General features: G+C 34.9%; 1 protein-coding gene across 7 annotated transcripts in view; it reads left to right on the top strand.

Annotated features, from left to right (window-relative positions):
- The window catches only part of RICTOR (RPTOR independent companion of MTOR complex 2), a 133,598-nt gene that overhangs the window by 58,930 nt on the left and 55,501 nt on the right, over nucleotides 1-19,167 (top strand). For 6 of the 7 annotated variants that reach the window (XM_032136080.2, XM_032136079.2, XM_032136081.2 and 3 more), the window contains exons 4-6: nucleotides 9,405-9,469; nucleotides 10,331-10,462; nucleotides 16,090-16,153. In XM_032136080.2, coding sequence (XP_031991971.1) covers nucleotides 9,405-9,469; nucleotides 10,331-10,462; nucleotides 16,090-16,153 — 261 coding nt within the window. Of the gene's footprint in view, nucleotides 1-9,404; nucleotides 9,470-10,330; nucleotides 10,463-16,089; nucleotides 16,154-19,167 lie in introns of those variants that run through there. The other variant, XM_032136082.2, reaches the window with a different exon arrangement.

Here is a 19,167-nt window from a genome sequence, read left to right as displayed (position 1 = left end):
AAAATTTAAATGGTACAGAAGAATATATGATAAAAAGTAAAATTCTTCCCTTTCATACCCTTCCCACCCACCTCCCTGTTCTGACAGAAATACCACTCTCCAGAGGTAACCACTAGAAAGTATCCTTTTCTGGTATAATTATAAATATAAATGTGTGTGTGTATTTTCTTGGGAATTGTGAGATTTAAATGAGCAAAACAAAATGAAGTGTTTACTATCGTGCTCAGTTTATTTGCCATTATACAGTTATACGTCATTTACTTACCATTATTACACAGGATGTGTTCAAGGAATGCATCGTTAGGTGATTTCATCATTTTGTGAACATCATAGAGTATACTTAGGCAATCCTTGATGGTGTAGTGTACTACATATCCAGGCTATGTGGTATAGTCTGTTGCTCTTAGGCTATGAACATGTACAGCATATTACTGTACTAAATACTGTAGGCAGTTTTAACACAATGGTAAGTGTCTAAACATAGAAAATATACAGTAAAAATATAGTATTATAATCTTATGGGACTACAATTCTACATGTGATCCATCATTGACTGAAAAGTGGTTATGCAGTGCATGACTATAGATGTATATGCAAAAAGGTATTTTTTAAATGAGAGCGTGATATATATGTGTATATAAATGTGTATGTGTGTATATATATCTTTGTATGTATATGTATATTGACTTGCAGTTTGCTGCTTTCCACATCCCAATATATCATAGCATGCTTTCCTTTTCTATACATATCAATCTACTTTTTTTGTAGCTCTATGTGTGTGTGTTTGTGTCTAAATTGCCACGTAAAAGACTGTGCCATGGAATTCTAGTATGTGAGATAACATTTTTTAAAATTAAGGTTATTTCTTTTGCTTATTTAGAAGAACTATTTAACCTTCACAGTAATACAAGTAAAATGGGAGTAGCATTTAGAACTACCTGGTTTTAACTAGTCTTTACATTTTTTAAAACTTGATCATTTTAATAAACAGACAAATTTTTAATACTTGGAGATAATTTACAGTTCTGACTTTGACAGAATATAATTGTTTATAGCCCTTTTTGAATATTTTAGTATTTGTATAAGAAAGTCATGTAGATTTATTATAACAAATAACTGATTCACTGATGATGGACCTGGATTTTAATAGGCAAACCAGTGACATTATCAAAATCTTTAACCCGTCTTAAAATAAGATTTGTAGAATAGTATTTGTTTTGCTTATATAAAAATGTTAAGTTTAACATGTTATACTCATAAAATAATTGTGGACTTAAGATACTGAATGTTTAACTTGTTTATAAGTAATAAATTCAACAAACTTAATTCATCTTAGCTAAAATATAAAGAAGTTATTTGTGTACATAATTAGGAATATCAAATGTTGGATCCTAATTTCAGACAAAACAACCCAGGGGTTGAGACACTGTCAATTACATGCTGCCACTCTATTTTTCATTCCTGTTTTCTTTCAGGTTGTCTTCATTCTCAGATAAACACTTTCCATGGGACTAAGATAAAATACATCATCCTTAATACTTCTGGTCTTGAAAAGCAGAGAGTAACCCTCTGTTAGCATCTTTGTATATGAACTCTGATGTCATTTGGTCAGGTTTAGCTAAGTGTTGTGACCGATAGCAATTAAAAAAAATGCATGGATGGCATGGGGAGTGCCAAACCCAATGAAAAGTGTGGTGTCTAATAATTTAGCATTTTATGTGACTGTTAACGCTAATTCTTACATTTTGTAAAGTCTTTAACAATTTCTAAACATAGTCAATGATTTGTTCTTAATACATAATAACAAGCCTATATAATAGGGTAGACAGAATTACATTTTAATGACTTACATTAATACAGGAGATAGGATGTCACCAGTAACGGCAAAAATAGTAGTGATGAAACTGCTACCTAATGGTTGAAGATTAATTAGCAACTTGATTATTAGTAGAGGCTTTGCAGGATGTCCATGTTTTAACTCACTCTGTGTTCTTCTATTTCTTCTTTTGTCTTTCATAGTATATTAGTCCATTCTCATACTGCTGCAAAGAACTGCCCGAGACTGGGTAATTTATAAAGGAAAGATGTTTAATTGACTCACAGTTCCGCAGGGCTGTGGGGGGGGACACCCAAGGAAACTTAGAATCATGGTGGAAAGGGAAGCAGACATGTCCTTCTTCACATGGCGGCAGGAGAGATAAATGAGTGCTGAGTGAAGGGGGAAGGAAGCTCCTTATAAAACCACTGATAGTTCTCTCAGAGGACTTTGTAAGGGGGAAGGAAGTCCCTTATAAAAGCGGTGATAGTGAGTTCTCTCAGATCTCATGAGAACTTACTATCACAAGAACAGCATGGAGGAAATCACCCCCATGATTCACGTATTTTCATGTGGTCCCACCCTTGACACATGGGGATTATTACAATTCAAGGTGAGATATGGGTGGGGACACAGAGCCAAACCTTATAATTCTACCCTGGCCCCTCCCAAATCTCATGTCCTCACGTTTCAAAACACATATATGCCCTTTCAACAGTCCCCCAAAGTCTTTAACTCTTTCCAGCATTAACCCAAAAGTCCAAGTCCAAAGTTTCATTGGAGACAAGGCAAGTCCCTTCCACCTATGAGCCTGTAAAATCAAAAGCAAGTTAGTTACTTCCTAGATACAATGAGGGTACAGGCATTCGGCAAATACCCCCATCCCAAAGGGGAGAAATTGACCAAAACAAAAGAGCTACAGGCCCCATGCAAGTCCAAAACCCAATAGGGCAGTCATTAAACCTTCAAGTTCCAAAATGGTCTTCTTTGACTCCATGTCTCACATCCAGGTCACGCTGATGCAAGAAGTGAGCTCCCACAGCCTTGGGCAGCTCCACCTCTGTGGCTTTGCAGGATACAGCACCCCCTCCCGACTGCTTTTATGGGCTGGAATTGAGTGCTTGTGGCTTTTCCAGGCACACAGTGCAAGCTGTTGGTGGATCTCCCATTCTGGGGTCTGGAGGATAGTGGTCCTCTTCTCACAGCTCCACTAGGCAGTACCCCAGTGGGGACTCTGTGTGGGGGCTCCAACCCCACATTTCCCTTCCACAGTGTCTTAGCAGAAGTTCTCCATGAGAGCTACACCCCTGCAGCAAACTTCTGCCTGGACATGCAAGCATTTTCATACACCGTCTGAAATCTAGATGGAGGTTCCCAAACCTCAATTCTTGACTTCTGTGCACCCACAGGCCCAACACCATGTGTAAATCGCCAAGGCTTGGGGCTTGCACCATCTGAAGCAACGGCCTGAGCTCGGTGTTGGCCCCTTTTAGCCATGACTGGGATACAGGGCACTGAAGACTACACAAAGCAGCAAGTCCCTGGGCCCTGACCAGGAAACCACTTTTTCCTCCTAGGCCTCTGGGCCTGTGATGGGAGGGGCTGCCATGAAGATCTCTGACATGCCTTGGAGACATTTTTCCCTATTGTCTTGGTGATTAACATTCAGATCCTTGTTACTTATGCAAATTTCTGTGGCCAGCTTGAATTTCTCCTCAGAAAATGGGTTTTTCTTTTCTGTTGCATCATCAGGCTGCAAATTTTCCAAACTTTTATGCTCTGCTTCACTTTTAAACGTAAGTTCCAATTCCAGATTGTATCTTTGTGAATGCATAAAACAATGTTTTAAAGAGCACCCAAGTCACCTCTTGAATGCTTTGCTGCTTAGAAATTTTTTCCACCAGATACCCTAAATCGTTTCTCTCAAGTTTAAAGTTCCACAGATCTCTAGTGCAGTGGCAAAATGCTGTCAGTCTCTTTGTTAAAGCATAGCAAGAATCACCTTTATTCCAGTTCCCAACAAGTTCCTCATCTCCATCTCAGACCATCTTAGCCTGGACTTCATTGTCCATATCACTAACAGCAATTTGGTCAAAGCCATTCAACAAGTCTATAGGACGTTCCAAGCTTTCCCACATTTTCCTCTGTCTTCTGAGCCCTCTAAACTGTTCCGGCGTCTGCCTGTTACCCAGTTCCAAAGTCAGTTCCACATGTCGTGTATCTTTACAGCAGTGCCCCACTCTCTGTGGTACCAGTTTACTGTGTTAGTCTGTTCTCACAGTGCTGTAAAGAACTGCCCGAGATTGGATAATTTATAAAAGAAAGAGATTTAATTGACTTACAGTTCTGCATGGCTGGGGAGACCTCAGGGAACTTAAAATCATGGCGGAAGGGGAATCAAACACATCCTTCTTCACATGGCAGCAGGAGGGAGAAACGAGTGCCGAGCAAAGGGGGAAGCCTCTCATAAAACCATCAGATCTCATGAGAACTCACTGTCAGACGAGATTGGGCATGTTCAGGGTGATATGGTCATAGACGGAACTCACTTTCACGTGAACAGCATGGTGGAAACTGCCCCCATGATTCAGTTATCTCCACTTGGTCCTGCCCTTGACACGTGGGGATTATTAGAATTCAAGGTGAGATTTTGATGGGGACACAGAGCCAAACCATATCACAGAGAAAGAGCTAAAGAGTTTAATGTATACTTTAGGGTTTGGTTATTTAAATTAGGAGATAACTAGTAAGGTAGTCATCACAAGAAATTTGTATCAAAGTTATTCATAATATTTTGAGATTTATATGTGAACTCTTAGTGATTAACAGTGAAAGTATAATATTTCTTTGATAATCCAAAATTTAGAATTTTATTACTATCTTCTTTCTTATTCCCAGTATATATGTGAATTTATTTACACAGAAATTTTAATCACTGCTCGGGATACAATCCTGGAAATTGTTACTTCTGTGTATATTCATCAATACTATATATAAAACTATTCCTAGATGGTGTGATACATGTTTAATTGTGAACATTTATAAAATACACAAAAACACAGAGGAATTGTTAAAAAATTTTGGTGTTAAAATTTTGATGTATACCCTTTTTTTTAAGTGTGTTTTTAAGAAATATATCTTACAGAATCTTTTCCCCTATTTAGCAATAGATTCTGCACATTTTTTCTTATGATTGTATATTACATTATTTTAATGGCCTCATAAAGTTCCTCCTTTATAAACATTTTATTCCCATTTCTTTAATGTTGTAAATAATGTCATAAGCATCTTGTACTTGAACCTACTTTATATTAGTAAAATAATTTAAAATACATAAATCTCCAAAAGTGGATCTTGATCTTAGTGCATTTTTCCAATTTATATTATAAAATATTTTCAGTTTTCAATTCCATTAACAGTATATAATATTTAAAATAATATGTTACAGTATATTTAAAAACTATTATAGTAATATACAATATTTAAAACTTTTTTGAAATATTTACAATAATAAAATAATATACAATAATATTTAAAACAATATTTTGCCATTTTTGTGAGTTGTAAGTAGAACTTTGCAATTCATTTGATTTCAGTTTTAGGAAAAACGAATATATGTCATGTTTATTTGTCAATTATATTTATTCAGTAAATTCCTTGTACATTTTCTTTGCCTGTTCTTCTTTGGGGTCCTGAGAAGTTTTTCCTCAATTTGTTTCAACCTTTTACATTATAAGGATCTGTATTAGTTTGCTAGGTGAGGATGGAATGCTGTGAGCTGAATTGTGTCTCGTCAAAATTCGTATGTTGAATTTCTAACTTCCAATACCTCAGAATGTGACTGTATTTGGAGATAGGGCCTTTGAAAAAGATAATTAAGGAAAAATGTGGTCATATGGGTGGGTGGGCCTGATCTAATATAATCTCTTATAAAAAGCGTAGATTAGGAGACAGACACACACATAGGAAGATATAGAAAATAGCCATATGTAAGGCAAGGAGAGAGACTTTAAAAAAACAATCCTGCCAACACCTTGATCTTAGATTTCTGGCCTCGAAAAAGTAAATTTCTGTTGTTTAAGCCACCCAGTCTGTGATATATGTTATAGTAGCCCTAGCAAACTACATACAGTGCCTTAACCTTTTTCTTACCATATTTGTTGCAAATATTTTTTACTAACATATTATGTCACTTTTAATTTTAGGTATATGGTTGATTTTTTAGAGGTATGGAAGTTTTATCCCAAAACTTAGAAAATTTTATGTTATTTTAAATATGTATGTATAAAAACGCATTCTCTTAAATTTGTAACTACTTGCAACACTGTACAAGACAGTAAAAACAAAAGAAAAACATTATACTCTTTGAAAGTCTGAGGTCTCTTTGTTCGTCATATCAGAATTTTAAGGAATACCAGTATTGTAATATCAGCAGTGTTGCAATATCTGATAGCAGCTATTCTAGTTCTGTCTCCTACCCTATTCTGTTTGGGACCCCTTCCCCTCCCCTACTCTCCTCTCCCTTCCCCTTCCCTCCCCTTTTTTCCTCTAAAGAAAAAAATGGACAGGAAATTTTTACAGTTATCCTACCAATAGGGTAGTGAACTTTTATCAACTTTTTCTTAGGGTCCATTCTTCTCATAGATGTGATGTGATATGTTGATCACTTTGGTTGCTTTATACTGTATGGTTACAATGTTTATAACTTCACACTGAGAAAGAGTATTAGCACTTTGGAGACCCTTCTTGGTCTTCAGTGTTAAATAAATGATTTATCTTCTCTTTAATCCATTTCAGTTAGCCCCAATAAATCAATTAAGGACATTATACATAACTTTTAGGTAAAAGTCAATTCTCCAGACTCATGCCTAGATTAAACTGGCATATATTCATCCAGGTGGGATCCATAAAGCTAGTATTAGACCGCCGCTCTCAATGAAAACTAGGAAAACCCGTTTGAAGGCAGCAGGCAGCTGCTCGGGCAACAATATGTGCAGACGCCAACCTTTCAGAAAAGGGAGAATCTTGTACAAGTAAGCTGCTTCAACAACTTTTTCCCAGGGTACACTTGCTGATGTTAAGTGTGGGCAGGAAACAGGATTCAAGCATTAGGCCCAGAAATACTGTTGCCGAAAGACAAAAAACAGCACAGAGGTTTTGGTGGAGTCCTAGGTGCATCAAGCATGAGGAGATTCTCCCCTCAGTTCAGTTGTTTAATCCTGGGGCTACCTGGGATGAGAAACTTAAAACCTAAGTAGAAAACCTTTGAAAATCAGGAATGGAGTTTGCAGGACAAAAATTAAATTTTTCATCCGCCTTGGACTAGGTTTCTTAACAATAAGCTTTCAGTTGAAACTTCAGGTGGCAAAGAAAAAGCAGAGGTAGGCCTGGTCTTACAAGGGCAACCACCTAATGTGGACTCAACACCATCTAGTGGCTTAACAGAAAGAAGGCTGAACCTTCTGTGGAGACAGATAACACCATCAAATCTTTGCAAGTTTTTATATACAATCAAAGACTAATGAGCTACCAAAGGACAGGATTACATGACTAGAACAAAAAGGAAAACAGTTAATAACAGATCCAGAGATGATCCACATCATTCAGGTTTATTAGATGAAACCTACTTTCAGTAACAACTGTGTTATGAACGTAGAGGATGTATGGAGAAAATTGATGTGAAATGAAGAATTTCATTAGCACGTTGGAATGGCTAAAAGGATTAAATGGAAATTAAAGAAGGGAATAATACAGTATCTAAATTTAAAAACTCATTAGATACATGTAATAGAAGATTAGACACATCAGAAGACAGGTTATAGAAATAAATATTCAACTGAAGCATTGAGATAAAATGGGAAAAAAAGGATTTACAGATTGGTGACACACATGAGAAGATCTGGCATACATTTAATTGAATTACCAGAAGGAGAGTTTGGACAGAAGTAGTTTTGAAAATATATTGTATAGAATTTTTCAAAACTGCAGAAATAGATCAACCCAGAGATTTAAGAAGTTTTGTTTACCCTAAGCAGGATAGCTACAAAGGAAACCACACCTAGAAACATTGTAATAAGATTGCTGGAAACCAAAGATAAGGAAAGATGTCTTTAAAAGAGTCTGAGAGGCTGGGTGCTGTGGCTCATGCCCATAATCCCAGCACTTTGGGAAGCCAAGGCGGGCAGATCACCTGAGGTCGGGAGTTTGAGACCAGCCTGACCCAACATGGAGAAACCCTGTCTCTACTAAAAATACAAAATTAGCTGGGCGTGGTGGCACATGCCTGTAATCCCAGCTACTAGGGAGGCTGAATGAAGCAGAGGAATTGCTTGAACGTGGGAGGCAGAGGTTGTGGTGAGCCGAGATTGCACCATTGCACTCCAGTCTGGGCAACAAGAGTGAAACTCCGTCTCAAAAAAAAAAAAAAAGTCTGAGAGGCCCAGTGCGGTGGTTCACGCCTGTAATCCCAGCACTTTGGGAGGCTTAGGCAGGCGGATCACCTAAGGTCAGGAGTTAGAGACCAGCCTGGCCAACATGGTGAAACGCCGTCTGTACTAAAAATACAAAAATTAGCCGGGCGTGGTGGCAGGCACCTGTAATCCCAGCTACTCGGAAGGCTGAGGCAGGAGAATCGCTTGAACCCGGGAGACAGAGGTTGCAGTGATCTCAGATCACACCACTGCACTCCAACCTGGGTGACAGAGTGAGACTCCGTCCCAAAAAAAAAGAGTTTGAGAAATAAATGACATGACTTTCAAAAGAGTCAGCAATAACACTGATGGCAGACTTCACAACCGAAACAATGGAAGCCATCTTGAAACTGCCATCTTGAAACTGTTGGAGGAAAATAGCAGCTAACCTAAACTTCTAAATATCCAGCAAAATATTCTTCAAACTTCAATGTAAAAAAAAAAAAAATTATTTCCAGAGAAATAAACACCAAGAAAATCATTACCAGCAACCTGGTCTAAAATTAAAACGCTAACAAAACAAGTCAACAGCAACAACAGAGTTCTTCAGGTAAAAGGAAGATACCCCTTAAGGAACCATCAAAATGATGAATAATAAAAAGGGTAAATATGTGAATAAATATAAACTGATACTGACTAAATACTGTTAAAACCCAATAACAGTAATACGGTATAGTTTTTAAAAGATAGAAAAAACAATTGTAAAGTGAAATGTGAGGGGAGAAAATGAAATTAAAGTGTGAGATTCTGGCATTATTGAGGACATTGTGAAGTGATACTTTTTGTTAGATAAGTCAACAATGCATGGTGTAATCTTAATAGTAGCCACTAAAAGAACCATTTTTAAAACAGTAAATTATTGAGAAGGAAAATGGAATAATAGAAAACATGATTTTTTAAAAGGCAGGAAAAATAAAAGATTAAAGAAACAAAACTGGCAGGTCAAATGAGAAATAGTAAGATGATATAAATAAAGCTGCTTATTTGAACAGTAAAATAATATTTTTCAAAATATTATTCCATAAAAATACCTTATTTTCCAGTGTAAATATATAATGTATATAAATACGTAAAAATATACAACACATAAATACACACTTGTTTTGTTTTTCTGACAGCTTCTTTGTGATATTGGCCACAGTGAAGAAAAACTGGGCTTTAACTATGAGGATATCATAATTTGGTAAGTGGTTCATTCCCCCCTCCCATCCCTTTCAGATTTTAGTAATTTTAATTTTAGTAATTTTAAACTAGAAATAGAATAATACAGCACCTCATATTTGATTTTATAGAAATAGTTGCTTGAACATTAGAAAAAATCTAAGAGCTACAGTAGTTTTGTTTTTGTGAGTCTTTGTGATATTTTCTAATTACCAAATATGAAGAACCAAAGTGAATGTTCAAAAATACCTGGACTTCTATAATTTAAATGTTTAAATTAAATCTGAAATTTGCAGACTAAATTTCTCATATTATTCCCAGAAACAACTATAACTGTAGGTCTTACCTAAGAGAAAGTTTGTGCTTACAACAGACTTGATTTGCCCATGCACACTAATAGAGGCATGTTATATGGTTTTTTAACTATCTTTTAGGTGCTCTTAGGAATTAAAATTGATATAAAAGGTCTGTGCCTGCTATTGACATAAATTATTTTTATCATTGATTTAAACCAATGATTTTTGGGAGGTATGGAATCAGGCAGACAGAGGATATTCGATTGCAGAGACACAAATGGTATAGCTTGAAAAAGGCGTATTTAATTTTCCATTGTTTATATAAAATAACGTACAGAAGGTAAGAAAGCAATAACATTTTCTTTATTGGTAAGAATGTACTAAAGAGGCACAGATTTAAAAAAGCAACACTTAAGTGAAATTGTATGCCTTGGAGTGAATAATTTTTATATATGTAGAATGCTCTTAGAATTCCGTGCATGACTAGAATTTTTGCATATTTTGGCTGAGGAATAATTTGGTAATATAATTTTGTGTGTATTTGAAACCCGTGCAGCAAAACTTCTATTTTGTTTGTTTTCATACAGTTTGCGGTTAGCTTTATTAAACGAAGCAAAAGAAGTGCGAGCAGCAGGGCTACGAGCGCTTCGATATCTCATCCAAGACTCCAGTATTCTCCAGAAGGTGCTAAAATTGAAAGTGGACTATTTAATAGCTAGGTAAATTTCCTAGACTTGTTTATATATTTTTGAAATTTTGTGTTGAGTTTTTAGCATGCCTACCATAAAGTGTATAGATTTTTACTCTAGTGTAACTTTGATGAATTTTGTGTATGTATACACACACACACACACACACACACACACACACACACACCCAACCAAGTAACAAGATTTAGAACATTTTCAGCATCCCAGTAAAGCTCTGTTACACCTCCAATCAGTTGTAAACATTATTCTGACTTTTCCCATTGCAGACTAGTTTTTCCTGTTCTTGAGCATTGTGTGTTGAACGTATACAGTAATTACTCTTTCTTTTTCTCATTATTATCTTTCAGATTCATCCATGTTGTTTTTTTTTTTTTTTTGCCATGTAATATTTCATTTTATAAATAGACCACAATTTATTCCATTCGGTTGAAGCTTTTCTGGGTTGTTTTCAGTGTCTGACTATTTGGAATAAAGCTGCCCTGAATATTCTTGTAGAAGGCTGCAAGAATATTCTTAGAAGAAGAAATGCACTCATTTCTCTTAGATATATGTAGAACTAGAATTTCTGGGTTATAAGGTACATGTATGTTTAGCTTTAGTAGATATTGCTAAACAGTTTGCTAAATGATTGCACTGATTATACTTCTACTATTATGTATAGGAGTTTCAGTTTCCCCGTATCCTCATCAACACTTGCTTTTTTCAGTTTTTAGTTATATCCTTTCTTGTGTGGGGTCTCATTGTGGTTTTAACTTGTGTTCCCCGATGAATGATGATGTTAAGCACTTTTCATTTGCTGGTTGAAAGTTTGGATATCCTATCTTCTGCTCATTTGTAAATTGGATTATCTTTCTTGTTATGTAGGAATTCTTGATGTCTTCTGGATATGAGTCTTTACAGATACATGTATTGAAAATGTCTTGTTTCAGTTTGCCTTACCTTTGCCTTGCCTCTTCATTCTTTTAATGGGTCTTTGATGAAAAAAAGTTCATAATTAGTGAAATCCAGAATGCTTTTTGTCTGTTTGGAAGAGATCTGTGTTTTCTTTTAAAGGTTTTATTCCTTTATACGTGTTTAAGTCTTTGAACCATCTTACTTGATTTGATCTCATTTGATGGTTGTGTAAGGTATGAGATAGATGGCAAGTCATGATTCATTTTTATCTTAATGTCCAATAAAATTAGCACCTTTTATTGAAAATATTTTCATTTCATGTCCAGATTTGTGTCACCTTTGTTTTAAATCAGGTAGTTCAGTAGCAATCTATTGTTGGGTTCTCTATCCTCTTTAGTTGGTATATTTGTCCTTGCATCAGTTTCTCAACTGTTTTAACTACTACAGTTCTGTAATATGTCTTGATATCTGTTAATTTGAGTCTAATTTTGCTTCTTCAAGACTATTTTGACTAATCTGGATTCTGCATTTTCATATAAGTTTTAGAATAAGACAGTCCATATCCACATAACTTGCTGGGATTTTATCAGGGATTGCATTGATGCTCTAGATTAATTTGGGGTGAATTTACATCTTAATACTGAATTTTCTAAACATTTATTTATTGGAAACTTTGATTTCTGCCAACAGTATTTAGTAGTGTTTGTTTTTTGCAGAAGTCCTGAACATATTTATTCAGTTTATTCTAAGATATTTTTATGATAGTATTAATGTAATTTAAAACTTATTCTTTTCTGTTTTTGCTACTAATATATAAAAAAATTGGGGGGAGATATTGACCTGTTGGAGAGATTGACCTCTTATTTAGCAGTCTTGCCAAATTCACTTTTCAGTTCTGGTTGTTTGTAGATTACTTTGGATTTTCTATGTGTATAAGCATTAATTACAGATGATGTCCATTTTATATCTTCTTTTCCAATCTTTATCTTTTTCTTACCTTACTACATGAGTTAGAATATTGCACTGAATAGGAATAATAATAATGGACAAGTTTGTTTCTATCTTGAACTCAGGTGGAAAGCATTAAGTATTTCACCATTATTTATACTTTGTATAAACTTTTACTAGATTTTCTTTATATTCCTAGTTTGCATTCTTTAAATAAACACCACTATTTGTGATATATTGTCCTTTTTATATATAACTTAATTTCCTTTGCTAATATTTTATAGATTTTTGCACCTATGTTCATGAGAGTTGTTGACCATTATTTTTCCATTCATCTAAAGTCTTTGTCTGGTTTTAGTATTGGGAGTATGTATGTTTGTTTTATAAAACAACTAGGGAAATATGGCCTTGTTTTCATATTACCTGTAAAATATATGTAAGATACGTATTTTTTTTTGTCCTACATGATTATAATTCATTAATGGATCTCTCTGTATGGGTTTTGTTTTTCAGCCTGTTTTAAATTATAGACTCAATTATTTTTCACCCATATAATACTTTCTGACTTTTTCTTGTTTCAGATTTTGAAGCTTTGTTGTTACTTCATGTTTAGAATTGCTAAATCTTCATACTGGGCTTAATCCTTTTATAATTATAAAATAACCCTCTTTATTCCTAGTAATACTTCTTTTATGAGTGTCCATGTCATCTAATAATACATTACCACCTTTCTTTTGCCTAGTGTTTGCATGGTATACCTTTTACCATCCTTTTACTTTCTTTTTTTTCTTTACATTTAAGTGTCTCCCCTATAAATATCATATAGTTTTTTCTTTTTTTATATCTGGTTTGACCAACTTTGTCTTCTTACTGGGGTATTTAGACTATTTATGTCTAGTGGTTTATTATGTGCATGATTTATGGACTTTGTCTAATGTAATTATTTGTGTGTATGTATGAATTTGTTGTCTCATTACTAGCTTCCTACTACTTGAATTTGTTTGCTATCTTGGTATTTGTATTCCATTTGTCACATATGTTCTTTGTTCTTGTATTTCTCCTTTTTTTGCTTCTTTTGAAATAACAATTTTTTTCCTCTTTTAGTGTCTTGGCTATGAAGTCTTTCCTTCTTTTTAGTAATTGTCCTAGAGATTGTAACATATATCCTTGATATATTAAGTTCTGCTAGTCATCTTTTGTCTGTAAATCCCTCTATTTTGCCTTCATGTTCAAAGGCTGTTTTCACTACCACTTATTTTTCAGTGCTTCGGTTATTGTCTTCTAGATTTTTCTTTTTTCTTTTTTTTTTTTTTTTTTTTTTTTTTACAGTTGAACAATAGTAGCTTCTCTTGTTGCTTCTTTGGGATATATCTTTTTACCTCTGGCTGCTTTAAAGGTTTTTTTTTCTCTGTTGTATATTCTGGCCTATTGACTGGTACTCCATCTATACACATGTTGGATCTTTTCATTGTCCCACACTTCTGATGCCATTATTGTATTTTTCAAAGTTTTGTTGTGCTTAATCTTTGTATTTCAGTGTGCTTAGTTTCTACTTACCTGTTTATTAAAAACCTTTCATCCTGCTAGTAAATGACTCTCGTGAATTCTTAATTTCAATTATGATTTTATTATTTATTTTAGATTTTTGTTTGTTTTTTCGTGTTTGTTTGAGACAGCGTCTCGCTCTGTCGCCCAGGCTGGAGTGCAGTGGCACAATCTCGGCTCACTGCAACCTCCCACTTCTGGGTTCAAGTGATTCTCCTGCCTCAGCCTCCCGAGTAGCTGGGACTGTGGGTGCGCACCACCGTGCCTGGCTAATTTTTTTCTATTTTATTAGAGACAGGGTTGCACCGTGTTGCCCTGGCTGGTCTCGAACTCCTGAGCTCCAGCAATCCGCCCGCCTCTGCCTCCCAAAATACTAGAATTACAGGCGTGAGCCACCGCACCTGGCTTTAGTTTTATTTAAAGATTTCAGGTCTCTGCTTCATTTCTTCATCTTTTCTTCTATTTTCTTTAGCATATTAACCATAGTTACTTTGAAGTCCCCTCTGACAACTCCAATATGTGAATCACCTGTGTTCTGTTTGTAGTGCCATTTTCTTTTCTTAGTTTTTGGTTCTTGGTCCTTTGTTTGTTTGTTTTAAACCGTGCCTCATATTGTCTGATAGAATGTGAACATTGGTATTCAAAATTGTTGGGGCTGGGCTTGGTGGCTCATGCCTGTAATCCCAGCATTTTGGGAGGCCGAGGCGGGCAGTTCACTTGAGGCCAGGAGTTCGAGACTAGCCTGGCCAACGTGGTGAAACCCCGTCTCTATTAAGAAAACAAAAATTAGCCAGGCATGATGGCACGCACCTGTAATCTCAGCTACTCAGGAGGCCAAGGCACCAGCTGTCTCAAAAACAAACAAAAAATCCAAACAAACAAACATAATTGTTGTCTCAGGATCATGTTATTTGCCTTGTAAGAGAGTTAAGTTTTATTCTAGAATGTTGGTTTATTACACTGTTTCTGTTAAAGTTTGGTTTTAGATTTGCCTTTGCTCCTAGAAGTGGCTGTTTAGGATCTCAGAGTGTAGATATTGAGCAGAATCTTTTCACCTTAACCAGTCTTGAACCTTTACCTATTTCTTAGAGTATTGTGTTTCTGCTGAAATCTATACTCTGTTTCTTTGTTTCTTAGAGTGTAATTCTGCTTTTGCACAACGTAGATGTTGACAAGTGTCTTGGCGAGAACACTGCATGCAGATTTTAGCTCACTTTCTTCTGTTTTCTTCTCTCAGGGATTTTACCCCTCAAGTCCCAGCTACTTTGGCTGCCCTAAAGTTAAACCTCTTGTCTTTTCAGTACGGCCAGATTTCTGCTTTCTGTTAGCACTCTGCCCATAAGACCAGGGATTGACATTGACAGATGCACCCAGGGAACAAATGTGGTTGAATCTGGAGCTCCCTGTGCTTCTTTTTTCAGGGATTATTCTTCATTGTCCTTTTAACAGTTGCTTTATACTGTAAAGTATTTTTTTTTAATCCTTTATGGTTGTTTTTGGGAAGACAGTCAGAACCTTGCATCTCTGACATGGCCAGGAATGGAATTCTAAGTCCATTTGAATTTTAATAGAATTGCGTTAGATTAATTGTATTCAGATAGAAGAAATGCTTTTTGAATCACAGACTATCTATATATAAAGCATTGATTAGAATAATGAACTGTCTAAATAAAAATTATGCTGCTACATAAACAAAAGACTTTCAAAACTGGATAATTTAATAAATTTTACAAAGAAATGTCAGTTTGGTGATATTTGGACATCAATATTTGAAGTGAATTCAGAATTCAAATTATATTTTGGTAAGATAGAATTTTTATGGATAGTGCCTAATTTAGTTTAAGCCCTGGTCAAAATTGCAATTAAATGAAAACAGCCTTGAACTATTTTTCCTTTACAATTTTTATAAAATGTCTGAATTTTATCAGAGATAAGTGAATTTTTTTAGTAGACTTTATACACTTTATGTTTATTATTCTTTATTTATAAATAGATGTAGTCTTATAAATTACTATACTGTTCTTTCCTGAGGTTTTAAAAGAAAAAATTGGTCTTTTAAATGACAGATATTTATCCCTAGAGATGTATGGGTTAATTAAATAAATATATGCTAGTACTGAGAAATCATATACCAAAACTTTAATATACCATATTGACATTGTGAAAATGGGTTTCATCTAGCAGTATTATGATACAAAAAGTTGTTTAATAGAATTTTATCAATGATTAATATTTTGTGTATTGTTTAGGTGCATTGACATACAACAGAGCAACGAGGTAGAGAGGACACAAGCACTTCGATTAGTCAGAAAGGTATGCTCTATGTGTGAGAGTAAAAGGCAAATTTATGGTTTTTATGTTAATATTTACATTTTTAGATTAGACTGTTTTGTGAAATCTTTATTAAGATTAAAGACTAAACTTTTATTAAACATTTTTATTAAAGTTATATATTAAATAAATTCATTAAACTTTGAGGTAAACAAATATTTTGTGGAATTCTGTGTGATTGGGTATAGCTAGGACAATATTTCTTATAAAATGTTTATTGTGAAGAATATTTCTTCCTTCAGTAGACATGTAAATGTAGTTACTGCTTTGATAAGTTACTAGAGAAAGTGGATTACTTGCTCCCCATCCTGATTTTCTCTTAATTGCATACTTAGAGTTAATAGTATTAAATGGAGGTCACAAATAGTTAGAAGTTCGTTGTTTTAAAGGTGAATTTGGATACAATCTGTGAGCAGTTGCAATAAACAATTCAGGCCCTTGTACAGGATAAAAGGTCACAGCCTAAACTCCACAAGAGAAGATGTTAAGGACAATCAATAATGCTTCTCATGAGAGGCCTTCAGGGAATGCATTGTTGTTTTTACTTGGTACCCTAATGGTGGAAGAAGAGAGTGAACTGAGTAAATTTGGTTGGGACACAGCCTGAGTGAGACAAGTGTCAGTCATATTTCATCTTAATGTTCATGAGAATCATGAAGTATATGTTTGTTTGCATAAAAAATCTAAAAATATTTTCCAGTTGAATTTTTTGGTTCTTTTTTTCTCTTTCTATCTTTCAACTCAGTACACAGGTTCCAAAGTGGTGTACTGTTCAATTTCTGTGTTAGCTAGAGTTCCCTCTTTTTCCCTTTTCTTACAATTGTCTACCTTTTGGTTAGTAATAGTAATACTACTCACAGGTGAACAAGTAAATGGATGAGTTAAGCCTTAAAAGAAGTTTGAAATTCGACTAAGAATGATACCGGAGATAGATTAGGAGACTCTTGTTATAGGCGAACTATTACACTAGGATTGTAATTTGACTTTTCAAATTCAGATTTTACAAATGTATGGTTTTTATTTATACAATTCTTCCTTCTTCCATGACTGAGAATTCAAGATAAAACAAAATTTGTTTCTGAAGAACCTAGAACAATTTTTTGGTTATTTGGGTTATATATGTCAGTATTTATAATGTTAGGAACTAAAATATATATTAATATGTTTAAAATAATAAACACATTAAATACAAACAACATTTTTATGAAAACCATATTTTATTTTTTTCAATAATTTTTGGGGTATAGGTGGTTTTTGGTTACATGGATAAGTTATTTAGTGGCGACTGAGATTTTTGTGCCCCTGTCACCCAAGCAGTGTACAGTGTACCCCGTATATAATCTTTTTATCCCTCACCTCCTCCCAAACTCCCCCCACCTCCAGTCCCCAAGTTAATTATATCATTCATATGCCTTTGCGTCCTCATAGTTTAGCTCCGCTTATAAGCAGGGAGCATACAATATTTGGTTTTCCATTCCTAAGTTAATTTGACTTAGAATAATGGCCTCCAGCTCCATCCAAGTTGCTTCAAAAGACATTATTTCAATTGCTTTTATGGCTGAGTAATATTCCATAGTGTATAATACCACATTTTCTTTATCCACTCATTGGTTGATGGGCACTTAGGAATGACTATATTTTCCAAAAAATAAAATTAATGAGAAGAGGGCTATTGTTTTAGAGTTTTGCAACTCTCTTTAATTTTGTCTTGATAAGTCAATTGGATTATCATATTTGCTCTGCAGTCTGTTTTGATAACACATGCGGTGGAGCCCCCAGAAAACTTTAGTACACACTTGTGAGAAAATAAGAGTAAAAAGGACAAATAATGTCTTTGTATTGCTATGCAGAAACTCTGAAAATATCTTAAGGACCCTCAGAATTTCCTGGTCTACACTTTGAGCGTAACCGCTTTAGAGACTGCTGTCAGAAGAAAAGATAATTTCAAATGAATTCAGACAATTAAATTCAATTTTGGATATTTTAGTAAATGTTTTACTTCAATTTTGTATTTTTGCGTAAGTTAAAATTTAATTTAAAGTAGCTCAGTTTTTAATTGCTCAAAAATAATAGCATAACAAAAATCACTTCATTTGATTGTCTTCTGAGATGCAGAGTAGTTGACTCACATACCATTTGTGAATCCTAGAACAGGAAAATTCCTGATATTTGGTGGTGGGATATAGAATCAGCGGAAGAATTGTGGCACAGGGCATTTCCTTGGTTTATGCTAAAAGGATTAGAGTGAGAGCACATTTGCTGAACAAACAGTGGCCTCTATCGGCCAGAGAAACTATAATTTCATTAGTACTTTTGGCATCTGAAGCACACTTTTTTTTTTTTTTTCTTTAGTAAAACTTTGGCAGCTGTACCACAGGTTGAGTATTCCTTACCCAAAATGCTTGGGACCTGAAGTTATTTCCCATTTTGTATTTTTTTGGGTTTTGGAATATTTGTGTATACACAGTAAGTTATCTTGTGAATGAAACCTAAATCTAAACACAGAATTTATTTACATTTCATATACACCTTGTACACATATCCTGAAGTTAATTTTGTATAATATATATATATATTTTTTTGAGACGGAGTCTCTCTCTGTCACCCAGGCTGGAGTGCAGTGGCGCAATCTCGGCTCACTGCAAGCTCCACCACCCGGGTTCAAGCCATTTTCCTGCCTCAGCCTCACCAGTAGCTGGCACTACAGGCACCTGCCACCATGCCCGGCTAATTTTTATTTTATTTTATTTTTAGTAGAGACGGGGTTTCACTGTGTTATCCAGAATGGTCTTGATCTCCTGACTTCGTGATCCGCCCGCCTCAGCCTCCCAAAGTGCTGGGATTACAGGCGTGAGCCACCGCGCCCGGCCAATTTTGTATAATATTTTTAAGAATTTTGTGCATGAAACAAAGTTTATGTATATTGAACCATCACAAAGCAAAGTTGTCAGATGCTGAATTTTCTACTTCTGGCTCATGTCAGTGCCCAAAAAGTT

Source organism: Hylobates moloch, unplaced genomic scaffold, assembly GCF_009828535.3.
Source record: "Hylobates moloch isolate HMO894 unplaced genomic scaffold, HMol_V3 SCAFFOLD_17, whole genome shotgun sequence".
NCBI lineage: Eukaryota > Metazoa > Chordata > Mammalia > Primates > Hylobatidae > Hylobates > Hylobates moloch.
The sequence above is the reverse complement of the archived record's forward strand: the minus strand, read 5'-3'. Positions and strand labels throughout refer to the sequence as shown.